Here is a 26,809-nt window from a genome sequence, read left to right as displayed (position 1 = left end):
TACCTGTTAACATTAGTGTAAGTCAGTTAGGTCAGTGTTTCACTAGCAGTAGTACAAGTACTCTTGGAGGTACTCGAGAAAAGTCTGGGGGATATGTCAACACAACTGAAATTTGGAGAAAATGGAATTTTTGTGTTAAGTTTTACAGCACTTTATTATTTTTGTACTTTTTACACCGAAAAATTGCATCGCCTGCCTGGCTACAATTAAGTTGTTTAAACAAATGTGTTGCAATGATAGAAAATGTTTGTGTGTATCTGAAAACTCTAGGTACTGGGGGTACTTATAATTTTTTTAAGGATTACTTTATAAAAAAAAGTTGAGAAACACTAGATTAGGTAGTTTTCACCTCCTTTACCCCTAAAGGGGGTGTAACCCTTGTCAAAGTCAGACAGGACTCACAGATTTGTCAGACTGCTCTGTTTATTCAGCAAAGCTCTGCTAAAATGCATGGAGAAAATGTGAGTGCCATACAAGGTTCAAACCCCTTGATTTATACAGTCAAAAGAAAGCCAAAATTAACAGGATTAAAAGGGGGGCAAAACTTCACATAATTAGTGTGAGGCTACTCAAGTATTCTTCATTTCCACATCAAGCACACAGCAATCTCAATTGTTGTCTCCCTAACACCTAATGTTCCTTTTCCTATTAACTCTGGCTAGCACTTTGTAATCTGCATTCCTACAAACAACATTAACATACTTTTCTTCTTCCTGTTCAGAGACAAACAGTATTCCTTCAATTTATTCAATTATTACAGCATAATTCATCTTTCTCTTATAGTATAATTCTTTCTACTTTCACACCCTCAAGGAGATTACTTAGATTCCGGGGGCTTTGTCTGCTGGCAGCTCAGGGACAGGCACTCTGAGTTTGCCTTGGCTCCCCCTCCCTACCAGGGCCAGAGTCTGCCCGGCAACCCATAGGGAGAGAGATGCCCCTCCCAGGGTGAAGGAGAGACCATTGTTGAAGGAGTCTGGAGCCAGCAAGGCAAGGGGAAGGCTGGCTGTGTGGGAGCTAGTAAGCCCCAGACCTGCATGCAGGGTTCCCTCTGAGAACTGGCCTCTAGGGACCTGAAGGCAGGATCCCTCAGCTGGGTTTTATGTCTCCACTGTTGATTCCCAGTTTGTGGAGTTTTCTGTGAAGCTTCCCCAGCCAGGCTGAGTTGGCTCTCCCGCTCCCTGGGTGAGAAGAGTCACCGCATGGTCAGCTCGGCTCTTTCTGCTAGTTCAGGCCTGCTGTGTGGGTCTGAATGCTGGGCTAGGAGGTTATAATTTGAATTTTGGTGCAGTTATGTGGCCTGCACTTTGAGCTCTGCACCCCTTCACGGTGAGGGGAAATTCTGGGACCGAAGCAGACTGATTCCTGCTTGAAGAGGATCCCTGCAAGAAGAGAGCAGCCCCTCTGCAGTGATTGAGTCATCTCTGAACCTGAGCCTCATTCATGGAGGCTGTGTCTAGATTGTACCCCTTTTCCATAAAAGGGATGCAAATTAGACACAGCGCAATTGCAAATGAAGCGGGGATTTAAGTCTTCCCCGCTTCATTTGCATAAACATGGCTGCCGCTTTTTTCCGGCTCGGGGCTTTGCCGGCAAAAAGCGCTAGTCTAGACGGGGATCTTTCAGAAAATAAAGCCTTTTCCGAAAGATCCCTTATTCTAGTGGAAGTGTTGATAATTCTACTAGACAATACTGACCCCTCCATGGTCCTGCACATTTTCTGATTTGGCACCAATCAGGTCCCGAGGGTGCCAGACTAGAGAGAATAAAATTTAGGTGAGAATAAAAATATAGGAATCTTTGTTTTAAGAGGTAGCTTATCCGTATTAATTATTTGTTACCAATTTATATCCTTAAACAGGAAGGCTACATCTACACTGGCATGATTTTCCAGAAATGCTTTTAACTGAAAAGTTTTCTGTTAAAAGCATTTTTGGAACAGAGCATCTAGATTGGCATGGACGCTTTTCCGCAAAAGCACTTTTTGCGGAAAAGCATCTGTGCCAATCTAGACGCGCTTTTCCACAAAAAATCCCCAATCACCATTTTCGCGATGAGGGCTTTTTTGTGCAAAACAAATCTGAGCTGTCTACACAGGCCCTTTTGCACAAAAGCTTTGCGCAAAAGGACTTTTGCCCGAACGGGAGCAGAACAGTATTTCCGCAAGAAGCACTGATTTCAGACAGTAGGAAGTCAGTGGTCTTGCAGAAATTCAAGCGGCCAGTGTAGACAGTCTAGACACAGCCCTGCAGTCTAGCCTGGGTTGAGACAGGATGTGTGGGCTTTGGGATGGGAATGAGGGATTTGGGTGTGGGAAGAGGTGAGAGGTGCAAGCTCTGGGAGGAAATCTGGATGCAGGAGGAGGTGGAGAAAGGGATGCTGGCTTGGGGAGGGAGCTCCAGTCCGGGCAGTGTTGGGGTTAGATATAGGGTGGGGGTACTAAGCAAGCCACAGGTTGTCACGTTACTGAATTTGAGGGAAGCAGCCAGATTACTGCTGCACCCATAGGTGGGGGTGTTGGCCCCAGAAATGGTATAAAAGGGGACCACGTGGGGTGTTGAATAGAAGTTTACTGTCTGCTAATCCTATGTATGCTAGTCATGTGATTGTATAATGCCTGTGTGTGTAGTTAGGAATCTGTAATGGATACTGAATATTTCTCTGCATGTGGTTGAGCATTGTGCAGAGCCCAGCCTATGGACATGCTAATTAGCGAGGCCCTGTGGGACAATGGCAAGGGCACACCTAAAGAATGAGGGCTAACACCTAGGGGCTGCCAACAGGGAACACAGGGATAGGCCACTGGGAGGTGACCTGCTGCAGCCAAGAAGAGACCAGGGAGGATGTATAAAGCGTCCATGTGGTCGACTCCATCTTGGTACTCAGCTCAGCACTTCATCCCAAAGGCAGCAGTGCAAGGATCGAAGAGCCAGGAAGAACTGTGGACCCATCCTGATCCTAGGATGCGCAACAAGGACTTTTAAGCTAGCAGCTATAACATCTCTGCTAGAGCCTGCATCGAGAACTGGAAGATTCGATGCATGTAATGTACTATCCTTTAACAACCTTACTCTCATGATTTTCTTTATTGTAACAATAAACCTTTAGATGTTAGATGCTAAAGGGTTAGCTCAGCGTGATTTGTGGGTAGGATCCAGAGGGTAAATTGACCAGGGATCAGTGGCTGGTTTCTTGGAACCGGACAGAACTCGTTCGGGGTAGGTGGGATTGGGTTCTAAGACACCCCCCCCCCCCACCTGTGTATGAGGCCCGGGGCCATCTAGGGCACGGATATTGCTGGGGTGTCGGAGGGGTTTTGCTCGTGAGGCTTCCAGCAGGCAGCTGAAGCGCTCTGTGGGACTGGTTTGTGGCCTGTTTGGAGAGGTCACTAGTCTGGGGACTGTAAGGAGCCCCGAAGTTGAGCAATTCGCCCTGAGCGGACGCCCTCAGCTGTGCCCAGACCAGCCCAGTCAGTCATACGGGCTTGTGGATGTGAGGGTTCAGGAATTTGGGTTGAGGTATGTGAGGGGCTCCAGTGTATGATAGGCTCAGATGTAGGGTCTGGGGGAAAGGGGAGTGCAGGAGTGTTCTGGTGCTGTGGCCAGATGGGGGCTTCGCCCTAACTGCGGGTATGTTGGCCAGGCTTCATTTTTAAATAAAATACTCTGTCAAACACAAAGGCTGCATCTAGACTGGCATGATTTCATGCAAATACTTTTAACTGAAAAGTTTTTCCGTTAAAAGTATTTGTGCAAGAGAATGTCTACATTGGCACAGATGCTTTTGCGCAGACATCTTTTGTGCAAAAGCATCCGGGCCAGTGTAGATGCTCTCTTGTGCAAGAAAGCTCTGATGGCCATTTTAGCAATCGAGCTTTCTTGCGCAAGAAATTAACTTGCCTGTCTACACTGGCCCTCTTGTTCAAGTATTCTTGCACAAGAGGGCTTATGCCTGAGTGGAAGCATCAAAGTATTTGCGCAAGAAGCACTGATTTTGTACAGTACAAAGTCAGAGTTCTTGCACAAATTCTCATGGCCAGTGTAGACAGGGGGCAAATTTTTGCTCAAAAGCAGATGCTTTTGCACAAAATCTTGCCAGTCGAGACGCACCCAAAAAGTTTCTGCATTGTCTTTATTTATGAGAAGGGCAGGGAACCTGTTTTGAACCAGGGGTCACTGACCCACAGAAAAGTCAGTTGGGGCCACACAAGTGAGATGCAAAAAAAAAACCCTTCTCCGACTCTCCCCCCACACCCCACTCCCCAAGCCTCACTAATGTGGCCCCAACTGTGCTGGTGGGAGCAGGGGACATGGTATTGGGGAAGGGTGCTAGTGGGTGCTGGGGCAGGGTGTCAGTGGAGTCAGAGTTCTGTGACTGGGGGCATGGGAGAGGGAACATGGTGCCAGGAGGGCAGGGGACAGGGTTCTGTGGCAGGGGGCAGGGTGCCAGTGGGGGCAGAGAGTTCCCTGCACCAGCCTCCTCCCAGGATTCTCCCCCCCCCCCTCGGAGGAGGGAAGCCCTGTTGCACGCCTCCTCCGGGTCCGACTCGCCCGGCCCATGGAGCAGGGAAGTACGTGCACGAGCCCCCTTGGGGCCAACCCCTGCCCTCCCGCGGAGTAAGGAAGCCCCATCATGCGCCCCCCCCGGGACTCCTCCCCCATTCTCCCCAGAGGAGGGAAGCCTCCTCTGGGGACTCCTAACTCCTCTCTCCACCCCCCAGAGGAGGGAAGCCCCAGCTCACATCTTTCCCCGGGACTCCTACCTCCTCCCCCCATGCACCACAGACCTGGCGCGCCACAGACCTGGAGGAGGGGAGCAGGCAGCTCACTTCTGGAAACCCTGGAAGTGGCACGCAGCTGCCAGACTTCCGTCCATCCCACAGGAAGCCAGAACTACCTCCATTATTGCTGGAGGTAGGTAGTGGAGCTTCTTGGGGGTGGAGGAGTATTGAGGGGGCCCTGAATACCTTACGATCGACCAGTCAATTGCGATTGATGGATTGGTGACTACGGATCTAAGGTGAGTGTAAATAACATCATAGCTGCAGTAGCACTGGTAGCAGGAGCAGCAGAGACATGGCTTAGCTGTGCTGTTTAAATATCTGCTAGGGTTTGTACTAGTCTCAAAGTACACTGCTATTTATACTTGTGCTAGCTGAATGAGAGCTAGTGTGAGTCCAAGTGCATGAGCAGAGGAGTCATATCCTGAGCTTGTAATGTAGTTGTAACCTTAGTTTCCAGTCCAAATAAAAAGTTGTAGAGAAGCTCTCTCAAAGAAGGAGGAATATTTTAAGAAAAATGTCTCCACTTTTTTTACTAAATATTTCTTCAGCAGGCACCTCACCCACAGTAAAGGAATTGGTAGGAATTTTGTTGTTGTACTTCTCGTAGTGTATATGGTTTTAAACCATGAGCATTCATGTCAGGTTGATGTTTCTAGTGACCAAATTTTCAAGGCCCTCCATCTTGATTTGCCTTCAATGTTGACTGGTATGCCTATCCTAAAAAGGAACCAGCCTAAAGGAACATCTCTCTGACCGCTTCTGTCATCAGGATTTGTCTCAGCCTCTTAGAAAAAATAAACTGACTGAAATCTGGGTACTAACAAACAGGGTTTTTATTCAACAGTTCAAACAAAGTAAAGAACATAACTATAACTAGGAACCCTGCAACTAAAGTAAGTGACATAAAGGTGGTGCAACTTGGGTGAGTTCCCTTCCCCAGGAGGGACCTAGGTAAGGAAATGGAGAATTATCAAACCACTACCATATCCTGCAGCTTGAGGACCCTCACGGCAGTGAAACAGCTCCAGATTCTGTCCCAGTTGTAATTCAGGTGAGAGCAATCAGGCTGTCTCAGCTCTGCTCTGGCGATGGTCAGACCACTCCACTCCCTGCACCATTGTAGGTGTGTTGTTGATGAGGGGTGGCAGCTGGTAGTATACCCCTTGCATGCAGGTAAGTTCACCCTCCTACAACCGAAACCTATCTGTGTGGTGCTGGTGTACACCTTACCAGGGGCAGATGACCGTTTTGCGGGGCCCGGGGCAGCATAATTCCGCGGGACCCCCCCTTTGCCACGGCGCACGCGCAGTGACGCCATGCGCATGCACGGTGGCGCCACGGCGCATGTGCAGGGCTTTTTGAAGCGCGGGGCCCGGGGCGGCCGCTCCGTTTGCTCTGCCCTATATCCGCCCCTGCCCCCTAAGCAGCTCTGGACTCAGCCACTCAGATAGGCAAGCTGGCGCTGGGCAATCCTAGGTCACGTGTCTGCCTGGTTTTCCCACAAAAACATCAAAAGAGAGGGGAAAATGACCTGAGAGGAGGAGGGAGAAGGGCGGCCAAGATAGAGTCCCTGTTGTTGTTTGGACTTTTACAAAATGGTGTATACATGTTATCAGTGCTTTTTTTGTTAAAAAAAGGTGCAGGTACTCCAGGGCTGTGTCTACATTGGCACCCTTTTCCGGAAAAGGGATGCTAATGAGACCAGTCGGAATTGCAAATGCCACGGAAGATTTAAATATCCCCCGCAGCATTTGCATGAACATGGCTGCCACTTTTTTCCGGCTTGGGGCTTTGCTGGAGAAAAGCGCCAGTGTAGATGGGATCTTTCGGAAAATAAAGTCTTTTCCGGAAGATCCCTTATTCCTGATTCCTTATTCTACGGCAAAGCCCCGAGCCGGAAAAGAGCGGCATCCATGTTCGTGCAAATGCCGCAGGGGATATTTAAATCCCCCACGGCATTTGCAATTCCGACTTGTCTCATTAGCATCCCTTTTCCGGAAAAGGGTGCCAATGTAGACACAGCCCTGGAGTACCTGCACCTTTTTTTAACAAAAAAAGCACTGATAACATGTATACACCATTATTGGTCATTATTTGCCAAATTATTGACAAAGCCTGATCCAAATGTTTTTTGAAACGTTATTTAATCAGAATTTAAATACATTCTATACAATTGGGAGGGTTGGGGGGAGGGGGATGCAGCTGCTGGCTCCTCAGCTCCTTGTGCTCTCACTGGCTGTCTTCCTGCTGCAAGGGAAGCAGAATCCGTCACATTCATCCCTGGGGACTCAGGGGTACTGGGCCCCCCCAGCATTTCCACCCTCCTCCCCCCTGCGCTGAGACTTGTTCTGCTCTCTGGTCACCCCCCGTCAGGCCCGCAGGGTGAGCTTCTGACCCACCCAGCAGGGACGTGGGGTGGGGGCAGCATGAGGAAAGGGGCGGGGGACTCCCTGAGGGGATGGGAAGGAGACCCTGGCCCTGCCCCACTCTCCTGCATCTGCTCCGGCTGCTCACCATGTATCCCAGGAGCTGATGGGCCTGCCCATGCAGGGCGTGGGCCAGGACCAGCCCGGCCTGGCTGGGGCACCTCAGGGGGGAGCGGGCAGCGAGCAGAGCCTTGTCTAAAAAGCAGTTCTCCTGCTCTGGCGTGAAGAGCTGCCCAAAGACCTGAAATCAAGAGCACGGGAGGTTTCAGCTGACGGCCCAGAGCCCGGCCCCAACTCCTGGGGCTAAAACAGCTTCCTCCTTCTGCAAACTCCCTTCCAGACCCTGCACCCAGACGCTCTTCTCACCCTGCACCCTAGCCCCTGCCCCAGGTCACACCTTCCTCCTGCCCCCAAGACCCTCCCAGACCTCACCCCCCTCCGCACAACAGAGCAGCCCTAGGCCACTGGCCAACATCTTGGAGCGACCTCTATCAAAAAGTGTTGCCCCCCCCCGCCCTGCTTCCCCTTCTATGGGAGATCCGGGGCAAGGTGCGGTGCTGCCCCTAGGAAGCGCCGCCCCTTTGAAACGCCGGGACAGCGTCACAAAGGGGCAGCGCCGCCCTGTCCACGGCTCGAATAGTCGAGGGAAAATGCATCGACCATTCGATCAGCGACTCCCCGCTCCCACCCCGCGTCCTACCCGCACGAGGGCCCCAGCCAGCCCCACCCCCGAGCCCTGCCCTGCCCTGGCAGCGCGTCCTTACCTCTCCCACCCTGACGGTGTTGCTATGCGCCAGGACCCATCTCTCCTTATAGTAGTGCCTGCACCACAGGTCCTCTGACTGGTGGATGTTGAGGCCTGCAAGAGACAAACCAGGGTGATTCTGCTGGCAGGTCTGAGCCCTTCCCCTCCCACGGGTCCCTGCAGGCATCCCTGGGCAAATGGAGGGGCACAGGGGGCAGAAGGGGAACACAGAGGGACGCATCCCCCCTTGGGCCAGTCTGGGGAAAAGGGCTGGGTCCCCTCCCCCCGCCGCCGGCACCCTCAGGGTGTCCCTGGGGCCCAGGTCCCGGCTGGGTTCCTTACCCCTGTGGTGCAGGAGGAGTCGGTACAGGCTGTGCACCCCCTTCCGGGCCAGCCGGCTGACGTCTTCGGATGGGTCCGAAATAAAAAGGCCCAGCTGGGCCACGTGGTGACCCATCCTCGGCCAGTCGGCGGAGTTCTGAGGGGAGAGAAGAGGGGGGGTCCCTCAGCATCCTGGGGCTGCACGTCCCATGCTAACGGCCGCCGAGGCGGTTCTGAGCTCGGGGACGGAGAGAGACACCTCCCGGGGCGGGGCGGGGTGGGGCGGGGCGGGGCGGGGCGGGGCGGGGCCGGCCTTGCGAGGAGACAACCCTGAGCAATGGCCCCGACTGAAGGGTCACTCCAGGGGTGGAACAAGGGAATCCACTGACGGCCACTCCCCAGTCTGGGGCCCAGGTGCCCCCCGGAAAGGCCCAGGGTCGTCCCTCCCCGGGGAAAGGAGAACGCGGCCCATTCCCGGCCCATTCCCAGCTCTGCCTCCCGGGGACGCTCCCAGCCCCGCGCCCTGCAGCCCCAGACCCCCCGGCTCCGAGGTCACTTACCTCAAACCCCGGGAGGGTGGTGGCGACTCCCAGCAGGGCCGTGGTGCTGCCAAGGGCCCTGGCTCGCTCCTGGGGCAGGCGGGACTCCAGCCACGGGCTCAGGTGCTGGGGGGGAAAGAGGCAGGTCAGGACCCGTAGGGAGGCGCCGGTTCTGGGCAGAGCCTGGGGCTCCTCTCAGACTGTGCCCCCCCCCCCCAGCCACTGACACAGCTCCTCTCTCGGCCCCCCGAGGAAGCAGGGACAATGGCCCCATCCCCCCCACGGGGCTCACCTCCATGATCAGCTGCAGCCTGGCGGTGTCTGGGGACTCGGCGAGGAGGCTTGCCAGTAGGGCCTGGAGGTCGAAGGGAAGGGCCCGGATGAACTGCTGCAAGACAAGGGGGAGCCCTGGGTCAGAGGGGGGTTGGAGAATCCAGGCCACCCGCTGGCCCCGGGGTGCAGCCTTGAGCAGGGTCTGAGCCGCCTCGCAGAGCAGGGAGGAGCCCAGGCTGGGCATGGAAGGGACGGGCCCCCAGGGAGAGCAACGGGAAACCTGGAGGGAAGGATCCAAACCTGCAGCTTCTTCTCTCCCTCTGCCCCCACCCCCACTCCTCTCTGGAGCTCCAGCCCAGCCCGGGAGCAGGGCCCGGAGGGACGTACCTGTGTGTGGATGGGCTCCTGCTGCCAGTCCCCAGACACAGTCTGTCCCACGGCCGCCCTCAGCAGGGGGCTCAGGAGCTGGGCCTGTAGGGGAGGCTGCAAGGTGCTGGCAGGAGAGAGGGGCAGAGACTGTTAATTCAGCAGCAGGGCTGTGTCCAGACTCAGGGGTTTTTTCGGGAAAAGTAGCCTTTTTCCGAAAAAACATCACCTGCGTCTAGACTGCAGTCGCGTTCTTTCGAAATTAAATCGAAAGAACGCGGCTTTTCTTTCCACGGCGGTAAACCTCATTTCACGAGGAAGAACACCTTCTTTGGAAAGTGCTTCTTTCGAAAGAAGGCGTTCTTGAATGTAACTAGGGCTTCTTCGAAAGAGAGCATCCAGACTCACTGGGTGCTCTCTTTCGAAAGAGGCTTGCAGTCTAGACATAGCCCAGGAGACAGAGACTTTCCCACTCCCTGGTCAGGGGATCTGCTCTGGGGGGGAGTCGGCGAGGGGGGGGGTCAGTACCTGAGGCTGCAGGCGGCGTTGAGGCAGTCGGCCAAGACCAGTGGGGGGGGGGAGTCCTCCATGATCTCCTGTGAGACCCAAGGAGACAAAGGGGCGTGTGAGGCTGGGGCCCCCAAGAGACGCTCACACGGCCAGCGCCCCCACCCAGCAGGATCCAACCCCACTGCCTCCCGCTGGCCTGTAGCCCCCCTGCCCGGCACAGGGCCCCTCCCAGCACCCCCCTCCCAAACCGGGACCAGCTCAATCCTTGTCCCCAGGCTGTCTCCTGCCCCTCACTGCCCTGGTGACCAGCCTCTGAACCTCCTCATCCCTGCTCCCCAGGCGCATCCTCAGCAGCCCGCTCTGCTAACCTTCCAGCTCCCCCCCCCATGGCCCGGGGAGACCCCTCCCTGTTCCGAATCCCCCTCCCTGTCCAGCACCCCAGACCTGCCCCATTTCTGTGTCCCTCCCTCCTCCAGCATCCCCACCCATCCTCCCCATGTCCACCTCCCCCTCCCCCTCCAGCACTCCTGGCCCCACCCATCCCATTTCCAGCACCCCCACCCACCGCCATGGCCCAGGCAGACCCCTGTCCACCCCACGTATCCCCTCCCCTCCTCCCGGCCGCCGCCACTCGCTCACCACGATCCTGGCCATCATGGTGTCCTTGCAGCAGCGCGGCGCCAGGGTGTCCTCGCCCCTTTGGAGGGCGGCGAGGCAGGCGGGGGGGACGGCCAGGAGGAACCGCTGCAGGGCGGCTGGGCTCTGCACCCCGGAGAGAGTCTGTGAGCCTGGGGCCTGCCTGCCCCCCATGGACAGCTGCAGGGCTCAGGCCTCCCAGGAGTGGAGGTGGGAGCTGCCGGTTGTCCAAGCACCCACACTCCCCCCCCCCCAACTGCTTCCTCAGGCTTGTGGGGGCCCAGCTGGTGCATGACAAGAGACCTCAGCTTGGGGGGCCCAGGTCATGCAGGAGAAGGGGCCCCAGGGGGATCCCCAGGGACAAGCCCCTCCCGGAGGGGGGGACGTGCTGGGAAGGGGCCGGACAATCTCGGGTCCCCCCCGTGTGGAGAAGGTTCCTACCGTGTCCCGGGTGTGGAGCTGCTCTTCAATATCATAGATGGCCCCTTCCTCCACCCGGGAGTCCATCCGCTCCTGGCAGAGCTCCGCCGAGGCGCAGGGGGCCTCTGTGCGGGCGGGAAGGGACCAGGGTGACTCCAGCGGCCAGCAGGGGTCACGCGCCCCCATGTCAGGGACCCAGGGCAGGTTGGGCCCCACACGCCCCTCGCAGGGACCCATCCCCCTTCCACCCTCACATCTGCCAACGCCCTCAGCAGAGCCCCCACCAGGAACAAGACAGCCAAGCAGCAGCTCCCGCCCCCATCCATTGCCCTGGCTGCAGGGCAGACACTGGGGCTGCCCCCCCCCCCCCCGTGTACTGGGTGAGCCCCTGGGCCCAGCATGTTCACGGCCCCTCACCTGGGTCTGAGCGGCTGCAGGAGGTGGCCCGGCTGCAGCTGGAGGCCCAGGCGCTGCTGCTCACTGAGCTGGACCCAGAGCTGCAGGGGCTGGTGCGGAGAGGCTGGGGGCTCCCGGAGACTGGCAGGTCCCCGGGGGCCGGGCAGGGCGATGCCCCCTGGTGGTAATGGGGGCTGGGCTCCTGGGGCAGGTGTTTCTCTCCACAGAGGAGGCCCCAGAGCCACCCTACCCGGCTGCCCCGCTGGGCTGGGTCCCGCCTTCCCAGCCGCCTCTGGAGCCAGGTCCGGAGGGGCCTGGCCGGTGGGCGAGTCGCCCCGAGCTGGTGGGATTCAGCTTCCCCGCCCGCGGGGACGGAGGAGCTGCTTCCCACCGGCCCTGGGGCCATCTTCAGGGCTTTCCGGAACCACAGCCTGATGTGTTTGGCCATGCTGCAAATGAGGGGAGCAAAGGGGAGCTTGGGGCGCAGCCTGCAAAGCGAAATCCAGGGGTTCCAGCTCCCCAGAGCGACTGCCCCCAGCCCCCAAATGGCCCCTTGCTTATCGGCTCGGTCTTGCACAGGCACTGCAAGGACCTGAGTCTCCTTCCCATCAACAGCCCCTGCTCGGCCAATCAGGGGAGAATCTAAGGTGTGGGGGGGGGGGGGTGGAGCGTTCTCCCCAAAGACACCGGCATAGACCTGGTCCAGCCCCACCTCCCCAGTCCCCACAATGGGGGCTGCATCCCCCGCCCCACGGCTCCTGCAAACCACCCCCCCTCCTTCAGCTGGTCTGTTGGGTCACAAGCTGGGGGGGCAGCAGGGGAAGGTCACAGAAGAGGCAAGAACAGAGCAGAAATGTGGGCGGGATGGAGGAAAAGGGAAACCAACCAGGAGAAAGCCCCAGTGGCGCTAAGGACACAGCCCAGGTGAGGAATCACCTTCTGGCCCTTGACCGAGGGCTGGGCCTGCCTGGAACCCAGCCGGCCCCGGGCGGGATCCAAACCCCTGGGGGCTCTTACCTTCTGCAAAACGCTGTCCGGATGTGGAACTCACAGAGGACAAAGCAACTGTGAGCAGGAGACGCACCAGAGCTAAAGCAACCGGGGGTCTCCAAAGTCCCCTGGGCCCGCCCCCCCCTTTTCTCAGCCTGAGATGTGGGTTCCTCTGTGAGGTCACCACCTCCCCACCTGCCCTTTGCCTGATCTGCTGAGGGCTGCCCAAAGCCCCTGTGAGGTCACTGCCCCCCCCCACCTCACCCTGCCAGGCAAATGTCCTGCCTCTGGCCACCCCTCTGGGAAGTTGGAGCCATTCCTAGGGGTCCCCCCCACTCCCTGACTGGGCATCCTGCAGCCAGCAGCTCCAGTAGCCCCATAGGCTGCTCCCTGCCCTACACTGCAGGCTTCTTGCACAAGAACTGTTTCACACCGGAGTTCTTGCGCAAAAGGTCTCGTGCAAGAGCACCTCCACCCTGCCATGTGCTTTTGCACAAGAGTGTCCATGGCATTGTGAACGCTTTCTTGTGCAAGAAAGCTCTGATGACCATTTTAGCCATAAAAGTGTCTTACTCAAGAAGCCCCTGGTGCCCGTCCACGCTGCCTTCTTGCACAACAGCTCTTGCACAAAAGGGGCTTATTCCTCTTGGGGAGAGGAATAACTCCTGTGCAAGAAGCCCTCTTTTCTGATGCTTTACTGCAAATTTACTTGCACAAGAATTCACGTGCAGTGTAGACGCGCCACAAGTTTTTGTACAAGAACAGTTGTTCTTGAGCAAAATGCCTGCAGTGCAGACGTGGCCTTGGTGTCACCCAGCACTGGACTTCCTGGCCAGGAGCAAGAGTTAGAGCCTCCCACTCGCCCCGCTGCCTCTCACGGGCTCCCGTCCGGCCCCAGCCCTGGGCTTTGCCCTAGCGCATCCCAGCAAGGCCTCTGGCCTGCACTAGACCCATTGACATGTGGAGAATCCACCACTGCCCTGGGGCGCTTTTGTCTATGGGACTCGGACTCACAGCTGAGCATGGAGCCTGATTTCTCCCAGGACTTGGGCTCTTTCCTGGCCAGGCCCTGGAACTGGTTCCACCTTTGTCTGCCAGGGACCGATACTGTCTCTCCAGGGAGGCCCTGCAGTGCAGGCACCTTCCTTTCCCCCCTCGGGAGCAGTCATTGTTCTGCACCCCACAAAGCAGTGGGGGGCTCCTGGCTGCCCCAGCTCCAATCTCTGAGCTTCTCTCTCAACGGGGGCCAGGCCTGGAGGCTCTAGTCCCCCTGGGTATGTATTTCTACGCTACCCCGCTAGTTCGAACTAGGGGGGTAATGTATGCATACCGAACTTGCTAATGAAGCCCGGGATTTGAATTTCCCGGGCTTCATTAGCATAAAGCCGGCGCCGCCATTTTTAAAAGCCGGCTAGTGCGAACCCCGTGCCGTGCGGCTACACGCGGCACGGGCTAGATAGTTCGAACTACGTAGCCATTCCGAACTATCTGTACTCCTCGTTCCACGGCACGGGGTTCGCACTAGCCGGCTTTTAAAAATGGCGGCGCCGGCTTTATGCTAATGAAGCCCGGGAAATTCAAATCCCGGGCTTCATTAGCAAGTTCGGTATGCATACATTACCCCCCTAGTTCGAACTAGCGGGGTAGTGTAGACATACCCCCTGAGACTCACTGGTGCTGGCTCACCCCCTGTCCTGCTCGTGGCTCCGTTGTCCTCCTCCCCACAGCCCCCCCCCTCAGCTCTAAATGCTGCTCACATCAGTTCCCCTTCCCCGTGGCCAGGCCCTGCAGGGCTCTGGGGGCTGGTTTGCTGCCCTCAGCCCTGCAGTAGCCTGCTCCCCAGTTTGCAGCCCCTCCCATCATGCGTGGGGTCTCCTGGTACCGGAGGGAGGACGGGGGCAGACCAGGAAGGTTAATTTGATGTTGCAGCGGCAGGAAGAGGAGGGGTGGCGCAGAGGAGCTGTCAGTACATTATCCCAATACGCCATCCCAGTGCAGGCGTCGCACTCAGCTCTACCTGCAGAGGAGTCTCTATCTGCGGTGAGCAGAAAGGGGGTCTAGGACACACACACAAGTAGCCCCAGAACCACGCAGGAGCAGAGTCGTTCTGCGAAAGGGAAAGGTTTATTGGGTCTGCGAGGGCGGCCGTAGGGGGGTGTCGTGTGTGTGCCACTCATCTCCGTCTGGGCAGCGGCACCGGTCGGGCTCAGAACTGGGCACAGGACCCGACCATGGCACCATCGATCTCCAGTGTATCGATCTGCTGGAAGCCGCGGCAGAGCTGAATTGCAGAACGGCTGCCCATTGGCAAAGACCTTGAAATGCTGGTTCCTGCAGCCGATGGAGAGGAACCCACTCCTCCTGGGGGGAGGAGCAGCCAAGAGAGGGACCCACTCAGACCGGTCTGGCAGCGTGACGTAGTGGAACCAGCGCTGCCTAGGTAGGGTTTTACCTCCCCCGAGTCTGCTTCTGAGACTGAGTTTCCCCCTCTGCCCCATGGGCTAACAACAAGGCACTTTACAAACATTCTCTGTGTCATCGGCATTGTATGAAGGAGGAAACTGAGGCATGGAGCAGCATCTGATTTATATAGCTCAAGCCAGACCCCACCCCTCTCGGTCTGCAGGAAAAGAAGCCAAGTGCTCTTGTTCCCACTATTCCTCCATTCCCCTGCTTCCCCCTGATGTCAAATACACAAAGCTCACTACTTCTTCTTTCCTGCACTTAAGCCAAGCAGATCAGGATGGGGAGGAGACATGAGGGAGCCCCCAGGCTCTTGCTCTCTCTCGCACATACACACACATATATTACTTTACAAAATGCCAGGTGTGAGCTAGAGGAGAATCTCCATTAACTGTTAGCACTATAGGGCATATGATACATACATAAAGCATTTACAGTCCATCCAGCAGAGGGCAACAATACACCCCGCACACATGTAGCTCCCCCTCCTTTTCCAAATGCCCCAAGATTTAAACTACTGGAGACTACCCATTAGCTGTTAGTTGTATAGGAACTATGGGTATGTCTACACTACAAAGTTAATTCGAACTAACAGCCGTTAGTTGGAAGTAACTTTCATAGGTGCTACACATACAAACCGCTAGTTTGGACTTAATTCGAACTAGGTAAACTTCATTCTACCAGGAGTAACGCCAAATTCGAATTCAGTAGTTGGAATTAAGGGCTGTGTAGCCACTTAATTCAAAGTAGCTGGAGCCCAGCCCTCCCCAGGTTCCCCTGGTGGCTGCTCTGGGCCAAACCAGGAAAACTCCTCTCCTCTCCCCAGCCCTGGGGCCCTTAAAGGGGTAGACTCTGGCCAGACGGCACTTGCCAGAGCCAGCCCTGCCAGCAGTCTCTGCCCCGAACCAGGGGCTGCAGGATGAGCCAGGCAGCCAGTGCCAGCGAGCCGTCCCCCCGCCCAGTCCCCCAGCACCCAGGGGCCAGCCAGAGGCCGTAGATGGCGCGCACCCTCCTGGTCTAGTGTGGAGGTCATGGACCTCATTGAGGTTTGGGGGCAGGCCCCCAGCGTCCATGATCTCTGTACTAGGAGGAGGAACGTGGCCGTCTACGGGCGCATAGCGGCCGCCATGGCCCGAAAGGGACACAGGCCACCCAGGAGCAGGTGCACCTGAAAGTAAAACAGCTGCGGCAGGCGTACGCCAGGGCCACCAGGGGCGGCGCCGCAGCAGGGGCTGCCACCTGCCCCTACTTCCCTGCCCTCGACCGACTCTTGGGGGGCGGGGCGGTCTGTGCCAGCCCGGGAGGCAGCGAGCCGGGACTGGAGGGCCCTGACCTGGGCACACCGGAGGGGCCACCACAAGGAGTTCCAGCACTGGAGTCGGCAGGGTCATCCAGGGAGACCGTACCGGGGAAGTAGTTCGAATTAAGTAGTTCGGGGGAGGAGGCGGGAGGGAGACCAGGGACCGCGCACGTGGGCCATGCCTCCCACGGATCACACAGACACCTGTGCACGTGCAAGCACATGCCATGCCACGCTCCAGCTGCGTGACACCCAGGGGCCGTGGCCCAATAGGCACATGCATGTCTGAAGAGACCTGACATGCTCCTGACCCTGGGGCGGGACCCAGCAGGATGCTTTCCCTCCACACGTCTCCTCTACATGGAGGCAGGGGACATCTCCCCCCCCCCGCTCGCCCACCGCCCCGGCCACACTATACATGGCACAGGGACATGGGTGCTGTCTTGGGGCAGCTCCCCGTCCCGGGGAGAGCCAGACATCCTGACCATGGCCTCTGTACAAGCACAGCGGCTCTGACGGTGCAGGGCATGGTCGCCCTCACGTTGCAGGACGGGGGGAGGGGGCTGGGCATCATCTACTGTGTCCCCAGGGAGAAGTGACCACTCCCTTTCTCTACAGCTGTACCAGCTGCTCGTGCAGGGCACACCACCCCACCCGGGACATGCTCCCGCACCCATGGCCTGCTCCGGTCCGCCACCACAGAGCAGGAGTACTGGGACCAGCACCTGGGGTCCTTGCGAGCCCTGCACCACACCGTCAAGGCCTGGATGTGGGAAGACCTGCAGCTCCGCCAGGAGCAGCTGGCTGAGGACCGAGCCAGAAATGCAAATCTGCAGGCCCTGCTGCAGAGCATGGTGCCCTGTGCTGATCCTGCGCCTGCTGCCCCCCCAACAACTGTCCCTCCTCCCACTCCTGCCCCCCTCCCACCTCTTCCTCCTCAACCCCCACACCCTCCTCCTCCTCAATGTCCACACCCCCCACCTCAACCTCTGCACCCTCCACCCCATCCCCCCGGGGACGCCGAGGCCCCCTCCCTTGCCGTGCTGGGAGGCGGTTGGCCCGGCGTCACCCCCACCCCGATCCCTGAGTTTCCCCTCCCCCTCTTTCCCCTTGCTTTCCCCTTCCAGCTCCCTCCTCCCAGTTTTCCCCCTCCCCTCTCCCACACTCTCTCCTGCCCTTTCCTGCCTCCTTTCCCCCGTCTCCCCACAGTTTTATTTCCCCTCCCCAGTTTTGTTAAATAAAGAGAGTTTGTATTTTTGAACACACGTGTCCTTTATTTTTTTTTACATCAGGAAGGGGGGCTAGGGAGGGGTAAGTGGAAGAAGGTGAGGGAGGAATGGGGCATGAGCCCCCGATGAGGAGGACTAGGGTGGCTCTGCAGGCTCCTTGGGTGGAAGCTCTCCTGCAGGGCCTCCTGGATCCTGACAGTCCCCCGATTGAATTCAAATTAGCTTTTAGGTCTAGATACACTAGTTCAAATTAGCTTAGTTCGAATTAACTAATTCGAATTAAGTTAGTTCGCATTAGTGCTGTAGTGTAGACATTCCCATTAATGACACACTCTTGCAGTTCTGATGCCATGCAACAGAGGGCAACAGACTGCACCGAAAACGTTGCGTATGAAAAAAAAAGCTTATTGAAGTTTTTCTACAATATTTTACCAACATTTTTAAAGCACAAATCGTTTAATTTAAGTTAAATCTTTGCCCTCAAACACTTCACGTGCAATGATCTTGGGCATTCCACACAATAATTTAGCATTGAAAGGCGATCTTTTCCTGTGCTTTGCGGTGACAATTTGGATTTGGGCATCCAAATCCAAACTGGCAGGAAAATGTCTATTTGAAACTAAACCTCACACAAGCCATTTGTGCTTCTAACTGACCGTTCTGTCTCCTTTCATTTGCAAAAAACTCAAAACAAAGGAAAATGTCAAATAGAAGCCCAGGTGGGATGATACGTCTGGTGCCTCCTGCCACAGCAACCCCCCACCCAGTGAGTGCAGAGGAGGCAATAACTCACTGGCTGCCGGGTTACGACAGGGGCAGGGAATTCCAGAAGAAACTCGCCCAGCAGAAGGGTTTGGCATTCCCCCTCGGAAAGAGCCACTTTCCTGCCCTGAAAAGACATTTCCAGGCTCAGTCTTGCTGGGCGAAGCCCAGGAAAGGGGCATGGAGACAAAGCATCTCATTGGACAAGCCCGCCCCCCCTGTTGTGTCATCATATTTCCTTTGGCATCCGTTGCCATGTGTGACGGACCGGACCGGGCCGTGTCTGGGCACAGCTGAGGGCATCCGCTCAGGGCGAATTGCTCAAATTCGGGGCTCCTTACAGCCCCCAGACTGGTGACCTTTCCAAACAGGCCACAAACCAGTCCCGCGGAGCGCTTCAGCAGCCTGCCTGAAGCCTCCCGAGCAAAACCCCTCCGACACCCCAGCAATATCCGTGCCCCAGATGGCCCCGGGCCTCATACACCGGTGAGGTCACTCGTCAGGTCGGGCCGGTGAACTACGAGATCTATCAACCGGATCGGAAGAAGAAAACCCAAATATTTCATGTAAATTTCCTGAAGCACTGGCGAGAACGGGAGGCCCTGATGATTACCCCCTAGCCAGCGGAGCCCACTCTAGGGCCGGAAATACCTGATCTGGGGGAGGAAAGAGAGCCACAGCTGGGAAACACCCTCTCTGCAACCCAGGTGAAACAAGCACATTGTCTCATAGGGTATGTCGACACTACCCCGCTAGTTCGAACTAGCGGGGTAATGTAGGCATACCGCACTTGCAAATGAAGCCCGGGATTTGAATTTCCCGGGCTTCATTTGCATAAGCCGGCCGGCGCCATTTTTAAAACCCCGCTGGTTCGAACCCCGTGCAGCGCGGCTACACGGGTCACGAACTAAGTAGTTCGAACTAGGCTTCCTAGTTCAAACTACCGTTACTCCTCGTGGAATGAGGAGTTCGAACCAGCGGGCTTTTAAAAATGGCGGTGCCCCGCTTATGCAAATGAAGCCCGGGAAATTCAAATCCCGGGCTTCATCTGCAAGTGCGGTATGCCTACATTACCCTCCTAGTTCGAACTAGGAGGGTAGTGTCGACATACCCAGAGAGACATTTCGAAAGGTAGTCGAGGAGGAAGTCCAGTCGATGCTGCAACTGGGAGTGATAGAGCGCTCCCAGAGCGAGTGGCGTAGCCCAATCGTCTTGGTGCCGAAGCCAGATGGCAGTGTCCGCTTCTGCATCGATTTCAGACGAGTAAATGAAATTTCAAAATTTGACGCCTACCCCATGCCGCGAACAGACGCACTGTTAGAACGCTTGGGGAGAGCCGACTTTATAACCACCCTAGATCTTACAGAGGGATATTGGCAGATCCCCCTGGACTCCGAATCGAGAGAAAAAACTGCCTTTTCAACTCCCCCGGGATTGTTCCATTTTATAAGGATGCCATTCGGACTCCATGGGGCCCCTGCAACATTTCAGCGAATGATGGACCGCTTGCTATGCCCGCATACGGCGTATGCCGCCGCGTACCTAGATGATGTGGTAATTTACAGCCAAGATTGGGAGGAACATCTCGAGCGGGTAGCAGCCGTAATGCGGACATTGCGGGATGCCGGCCTGACCACCAATCCCACGAAATGTAAACTTGGCTGGCAGGAAACCACCTACCTCGGGTACCAGCTGGGGTGGGGCCTAGTCCGGCCTCTAGTAGGGAAGGTGGAGGCGGTCCAAAACTACCCGGCACCCAACTCCAAGAAGAAAGTAAGACAGTTTTTAGGGTTGGCAGGCTACTATCGCCATTTTGTGCCACACTTTGCAACTCGAGCCGCGCCTCTCACGGCACTCCTCAAGAAAGACAGTCCTCAAAGGATCAGGTGGTCGCCGGAATGCAAGACAGCTTTTCAGGACCTAAAAGCCGCTGTGTGCAGCGAGCCAGTTCTGTTCAGCCCCGATTTCTCCCGGCCCTTCATTGTCCAGACGGACGCGTCAGACTGCGGACTGGGGGCAGTACTGTCCCAGGAAATTGAGGGAGAAGAACACCCAGTGCTGTATATCAGCCGAAAACTATTTCCTCGAGAGCGCCGCTACGCCGCAATTGAGAAGGAGGCCCTAGCGATAAAGTGGGCCATCGAGGCGCTGCGGTATTACCTCCTTGGAGACTCTTTTATTCTTTTTACAGACCATGCACCCCTACAATGGCTCCATCAGATGCGGGATACCAACAGTCGCATGATGAGATGGTACCTGTCCCTCCAACCGTATGTATTCACAGTGAAACACCGAGCAGGGAGGGACAATGTCGATGCCCTGTCCCGCAGGGAGGAAGAGCAGAATCCCGGTCCCGGAGATTGGGAGCTGGACTTAAGGGGGGAGGCGTGTAGGGGGGTGGAATGGCCACCCACTGAGCCGGAGGCAGAGGAACCCCTCTGGGAGCCATTTTGGGCCCAGCCTAGCCCCGCCCCCTCACCTGACCGGAAGTCAAAGGGCGGGACTAGGACTATAAGAAGGCTGCCTTGGAGCTCAGTCAGGGCCCAGCCCAAAGTTATAGTGAGGAGGCTGCAGTCAGGCAGCCCCATCATTGGGGAGCTTCACAGATCCCATCGAGCCCTTGTGGGGGATGAGCCGGGGGCAGAGCCAGGATTGTGCACTGGGAGCAGGGTGGGCTCAACCCCCCTTGCAGCAGCAAGCGCCCCGCGATCTGCAGGGTGGGAGGCGAGTCCCAGTCCCCGCGATGGCCATGGTGCGAATCCTGAGCAGCGCCACTCGCCTTCCACAGGCATCTGTGGGGACTGGAAGAACCATTTCACAGCGGCGCAGAGCAAGGCCTTCGACGGGATCTACCGGGACCGCATGGGAGGCCTCCTGGGGGCGTTCCCCTGGGATGCGCCCTGGGATTGAACAGTGGGAATAAAGCATCCAGGAGACCACGAGGAGCCAGGGCTGAGTTGCTGGGAGTGGCTGGCTGCCGTGGTTCACACAGCCTATGGGAGGGAATGGCTCCGGCCTGGCAGGATGGACCAGGCTGAGGAGCGTTGCCTGGCTTGGGCATTTCATGCCAGTGCTACCTGCCATGCCCTTGCCCTCCCTCCCACCAGGTTCCATAATCAGCCTGGCCTCTTATTGCCACAGGGAGCACCTCCAGGGTCAGCCTCCAGCCACTGCAGCTCGCTCCCTCGGCCTGTGACACCTCCCTGAACCTTACCGGCACCGCTCTACAGACTGAGGTGCATGTTCTGGGAGTGAGGTGTTGTGTCATCGTCTGCCCTGGAACTCTGGGTGCCTGAAATGCTCTGCTGCTGGGCTCACAGCCTGACACCCATAGCCTCCGACAAGCCCACAGAGCCCTGTGTGCGCCAGCCTGTGGCTTCCTTCTTCCCTCCAGAGCTGAGTTTCCCCCAGGCAGGCTTTTCGCAGGAGTCCGAGGTGCAGGCTTCCTGTCTCCTCCTAGCTGGCAGGGCCCATCCCACTTAGCTCTGACTCCTGCACTCCCCACACCGCCAGCCCCCTGCCCTGAAGGACCCGAGCAAGGCCAAGTAAGTCTTCTAGTAAAATATTACAGCTTAAAAAGAAAAGCAATGTTTTGGTAAGAGAGTGAAGGAGAGAGGTACAGATTGGCCTTTCTCACCCTCGTTGTCTGAAGAAACAGTTCAGCATTCAGTAACTAAAGGGTTCACCCTGGAAAGTGGGTGACCAGGAAGTGTTGGCAGGTAGCCAGGAGAACCAATGGGAAGAACGTGTTAGAGTTGGCTTGAAAGGGAATCTGCCTGCTGCTTTTCCTTTGGGCATTCAAACCAAGAACTGGGGGGAAGGGAGATGAATACCCATGCCTAGAAATGGACTAGACTTTGGAAGTACAAACATGTGAGTAGATAGGGAATGTTTATAGTTATACACAATTTTCTTTGTTTTGGTGTTTAGTTAACCCCCCCTTACGCTGTAACTAAAACTGAATCCCAGGGAAGCAATTCTCTGTGTTTTAATCTATTCTTTTCTCAGCTGCTCTATAACACCTAGCAATGAAGTATCCTTTATCAAGAATATCTTTTTGTTTTGTTAATAAGAACACCCTTTTAAAGACTAGGATCTGATTCTTGTGTCCTGGAAAGTAATAGGAGGTGGGTGAGTGCATGACTAAGACTGAGAGGTCAGCTATCAGAGATTATTGGGTTTTCTTTGTCGAAGCAAACCCTCACTCAGTTTACGCGGCTAAACAGACAGTTTTATTGGCCAATAAAAGCAAAGTGAGCCAAACGTGGTCCTAGCAAAGCCGGGTCCAGTAAGGCTGCTTAATACAATCAATCCTAGTATTTTATACCCTTAACCAAACAAGTCTGACGTCAGGGCAAGAAATCAAAGAGAACTTCAAAGAGGAATTATTATCAGCATAGAAAGAAACAGGTTAAAAGGGAGTTCGAGCTTCAGCTCAAAATAGTTCATTAACACATTCCAACAGCGCATCCTTCTGGTCTCTCCCCACCTCGGTGAAGGCCAGTTCACTCCCTCGTGCAGACACAAGAAACTGAAATGGCTTTTTGTTATACAGAATGGCTTTTAGCTAAATATGAAATAGCTTCTACAATCTCCCCCCTTTTAGCCTTTTAAAGGCTAACCATTAAACTGTTTTACATCTCCATTTTTATCAAAGCCTTTATATACATTTCTTGTTCCTCTCTCTGCCTATCATATTTTAACATTATTACTTCCACATTCCCTTTAGTGAGGGTTTGTCCTTTGTTTTTTAGAATACAAGAAATACAGCATTTGATTAGCAAGAAACAAAAATAAGCACAAAAGAATATAGCCAATACTAAAACTACACTTTGCAAAATCCAAGTTCCCACATGTCTAAACCAGCCTCCTAACTAAGCCTAGAGGGTTCAGTTTTTCCCTTGCTTTAGGCGTTCCACAGTTCTTTTAATCTCTGAGGCATCTTCCTCTACTTCTTTGCTGGTGTCAGAAATATACCTACAGCATTCTCTTCTTACTAAGGCACAAACCCCGCCCTTACTAGCTAGGACATAGTCTAGGGCCATTCGGTTTTGGCTTTTTCTTACCTTGGCTCCTGAACCATTACATGTCCAGCAGTACTTTCCAATTGGGGTCAAGGCTAGGCGGATATACCCTGGGTTAGTAAACCTTTTATCCTGCCAAGTATCATTTGGCTTTGTTCACTAAACAGTGTGCCATTTGAGTGTTGTTTAGTGGGACTGGAATCATTGGGATACCTCTTTCTGAATGTACAGGACTGTGAGCACATATCTAGCAACTTGTGGAATTAAATTCTTGGGAACTTGGTTCATTAAAAGCATAAATACATTTGAACTATATAGGTGTTAACGGCTAGGTATTAAAAACAAGATTAAGCATAAGCTTAACATGAATTGTTTGCCCAGCCTCATGCTGGCTGTTCTTCAGGACTTCGTAGATTTCTTCACCTATCGCTGGCAGGTCTTTCTGGGCCGCAGCTGGTACCTTGGCTTTGGTCTTTCAGGATCGTCTGCTTCAGGGCTTGGATTGCCGGTACCAAGCCTGCGCTGATCCTCGTCTACTTCTGGACCTGGATTTCTGGTACCAGGTCTGCGGTGATCCTCGTCTGCTTCTGGACCTGGGTCTCCGGTACTAGGTCTGTGGTGCTCCTTGTTGGGGCCAACTTCTGTAGGGGCCAGGACAGGTTTGCAGTGGGATGCGTGAATCCAGGTGGGCAATCCTTCACACTTTACAGCAGTATGGGTGGTCAGAAGGACTTGGTAGGGACCCTTCCACCTGGGTTCCAGGGCAGTCTTCCGTTGGCGAACTTTCACGCAAACCCAGTCTCCTTGTTGTAGTTTATGGCACGACTCAGTCGGGGCCTCTTGGAAGGCGTCCTTAACCTGTGAATGATAGGACTGTACACACCTCATAAGTTCTTGACAATACTTGACTATGCTTCTTTTAATGAGTATGGCATTAGCTAGGTTAATGTCTGGGCTGCTTAACAGTCTCATAGGTCGGCCACGTGCAATTTCATGTGGACTGAGTCCAGTTTTCCGATTAGGAGTGGCTCTCATGCTCATTAGAGCAATCGGAAGCGCTACTATCTATGTTAAGCCAGAGTTCTCACATATTTTAGCAAGTTTGTTCTTTAAAATCTTGTTTTATCTTTCTACTGCTTCTGCGCTCTCCAGGTGTCGTGCACAGTGCAGTGCTTGTCTGGTAGAGTAGTACTTTTCCAGTTTTTTTTTTAAAACAATTTTGCCCAGTAAAGTGGGTACCTTTATCACTGGAGATCACAAGGTGTATTCCCCATGATGGGATGTAATGATTTAGAAGTTTCTTAGCTACTGAGATGTCATCATGTTTCCTGCAGGGATAAGCTTCTACTCATCCTCAGAGATGCTAGCCTTCTCCAACAGTGGCATGCCTCAGTTTTCCTCTTGTACTGCAGACTAGGCTTTTTCTTTACTGCTACAGAAACTCTTAGAACAAGGTGCTTGCTAGTTACTATTCTAGCAAGCAAAAAGGTTTTTCTTTCCTGAAAAGAATCACATGCAATGTTACAGACTTACTTATGGGGGACAGTGCTCCCCCCCTTCCAGAACAGACAGGCAGTTTGCAGACACACACAACCTTGGATCTGAAAGCAAGCCAAAGGTGCTATCAGCTCAGCCTTGAACAGAAACACTGTGAAGTTTCTGGGCTTGGATTTTTTTTTTAAACAATAATTAGGTTCCTTGGAAGACACATTTAACCTTTAGGGTGCAGGTATTACAAATTTACAATGTATAGATTCTATTCTTTTATGCGGTTAACTAATTAAGTTTCAGTAGAATTCCTTATTTTCTCTTTAATAGATTTAACAAAGTGTCTGTAACCAAATGTTTAACTTGACTGTTTCATTGCTAAAATGATAAAAAGAGACGACAAAAAACAAGGAGTCATTTCTTAAAGCAGGTTTCCTTTCATATATAACAACAATCGCTTAATTCCGTCCACTCTCCTATGCAGTCACTTCTCACCTTCACATACTCTTTAATCACTTGCTTCGTCCTTCTAAAGAAAAACATTCCTCATTCCTAGTAACTTTCTAATGTCTGTATTTCTACTTTCTTTATTCCTTCTTATGGTTTGTCTTTGCTGAGCTTTACTTTCATCTCTCAGGGCTTTAATTTTTCCTCTTTTCCAATCTGTTAAATGCTTACAGGTCCTTGGACCATTATGCATGTACATGTAGTACACAGGGGTGCTTTTCGGCAGTGTGGAGGGATGTTTAGACTAACCCTCACCTAAACTAACTTTACACACTCCAAAGAAAGAGTCTGCCGGGTCTAGAGTGTCAGACCTTAGCAGCTTATGAAATAAGGGGAGTCGTCACTCCCTCACATATTCATTGAGTCTTGAGGTTCAGCTGACCCCCCCTTGCGTTCAGAGCTCCCTCATGGGAGAGCCCTGGTGCAGCTGGGATCAGCTCAAGTCTCAGACCTATACAGCGGCATTCATTCTTCACTCATTACATTCATACTCATTTTCCACACACAATTTTTTTTCTCCTTTTTCACATTTTTCCTACAGTTTCCACATTTAGATGCATCTTTATTTATTGTCCAGTTCCCATGGGTTTCTATTAAGTGACGCTGCCCTAAGACACCCGGCACTTAATATCAGACTTTATTAGGATCCTATACCAGAAGGCACTTAACATAAAGGCACTGGAATTCCTGTAGACTGACCTACCCCCATTTCCTGCGCGCGCTTAATTCTGTAAGGCACCGAACCAAAGTCCGCCTGCTTACACCATATTCTGCAAGTCACCGAATCAGGATCCGCCTGCTCGCTCTGCGAGTCACCGAATCAGGATCCGCCTGCTCGCTCTGCGAGTCACCGAATCAGGATCCGCCTGCTTGCTCTGCGAGTCACTGAATCAAGATCCGCCTGCTCGCTCTGCGAGTCACCGAATCAAGAATTCACCTGCTCGCACTGGTCCCCCCCCTTTTTGTTGCGAAGCACTGGACTCAAGGTCCACCTGCCTCGCAGGGGTTTCCGGCACCTGCTCCAGCCCGGCAGAACACCACGTCCTGGCGCCTGGAGACAGCCTGACGGAATGGGGCACTATGGCCTGGGGTTAGCCTCAGAGGTCAGTACTACGCCCACAAATAACAGAGAGAGACAACAAAGCTTCCCCACAGTTCCGTGTGCCGAGAGAGAGTAATGGCACCACACCAGCTTTTAGCGTCCGAACACAGAGGGTCCAGCGCATGGCTGCCTCACTAGAGACACCGGTGTGCCCTTTTGGAACTGTGACACATAAGACAGGCCTAATAGACAAAGACAGACACAGACAGACAAAAATGTTAGCCGCTCCACAAAATTGAATTCCGTAGCTCCTCTTACCCCGATGGCTGGCCGTCACTCCAAATCCTAAGCCCTCAACCAGGAGATTTCGTAACAGGTATCCCCTTTACCTTCTCTTGAGCGCTCTGAGAGGTTTGGAAGTGGAGTGCCGGTCCGTCCATATGGGCAAGTGGCGCGTTAGGAATCTCGGTGGAACCTCCAAATTGTCGAAGCAAACGCCTCACTCAGTTTACGCGGCTAAACAGACAGTTTTATTGGCCAATAAAAGCAAAGTGAGCCAAACGTGGTCCTAGCAAAGCCGGGTCCAGTA

General features: G+C 54.4%; 1 protein-coding gene and 1 long non-coding RNA gene across 2 annotated transcripts; one reads left to right on the top strand and one right to left on the bottom strand.

The window, feature by feature from the left end:
* Positions 1–1,682: 1,682 nt before the first annotated feature.
* Positions 1,683–11,139, bottom strand: LOC142818423 (maestro heat-like repeat-containing protein family member 7). The gene is made up of 8 exons (XM_075897793.1): positions 11,041–11,139; positions 10,603–10,725; positions 9,982–10,049; positions 9,475–9,580; positions 9,107–9,202; positions 8,836–8,940; positions 8,297–8,432; positions 1,683–1,756 (listed from the first exon to the last, which is right to left on the bottom strand). The coding sequence occupies exons 1-8, from the start codon at positions 11,104–11,106 to the stop codon at positions 1,683–1,685; spliced, it is 774 nt and encodes a 257-aa protein (XP_075753908.1). The 5' UTR covers positions 11,107–11,139.
* Positions 11,140–23,621: 12,482 nt separating this feature from the next.
* Positions 23,622–26,517, top strand: LOC142818496 (uncharacterized). Its single transcript, XR_012895988.1, has 2 exons — positions 23,622–23,746; positions 23,795–26,517. It is a non-coding gene; the product is annotated as an uncharacterized LOC142818496 (long non-coding RNA).
* The last annotated feature ends 292 nt before the right edge of the window (positions 26,518–26,809 follow it).

The sequence above is a fragment of the Pelodiscus sinensis genome, chromosome 15 (assembly GCF_049634645.1).
Source record: "Pelodiscus sinensis isolate JC-2024 chromosome 15, ASM4963464v1, whole genome shotgun sequence".
NCBI classification, from domain to species: Eukaryota; Metazoa; Chordata; order Testudines; family Trionychidae; genus Pelodiscus; species Pelodiscus sinensis.
The sequence above is the reverse complement of the archived record's forward strand: the minus strand, read 5'-3'. Positions and strand labels throughout refer to the sequence as shown.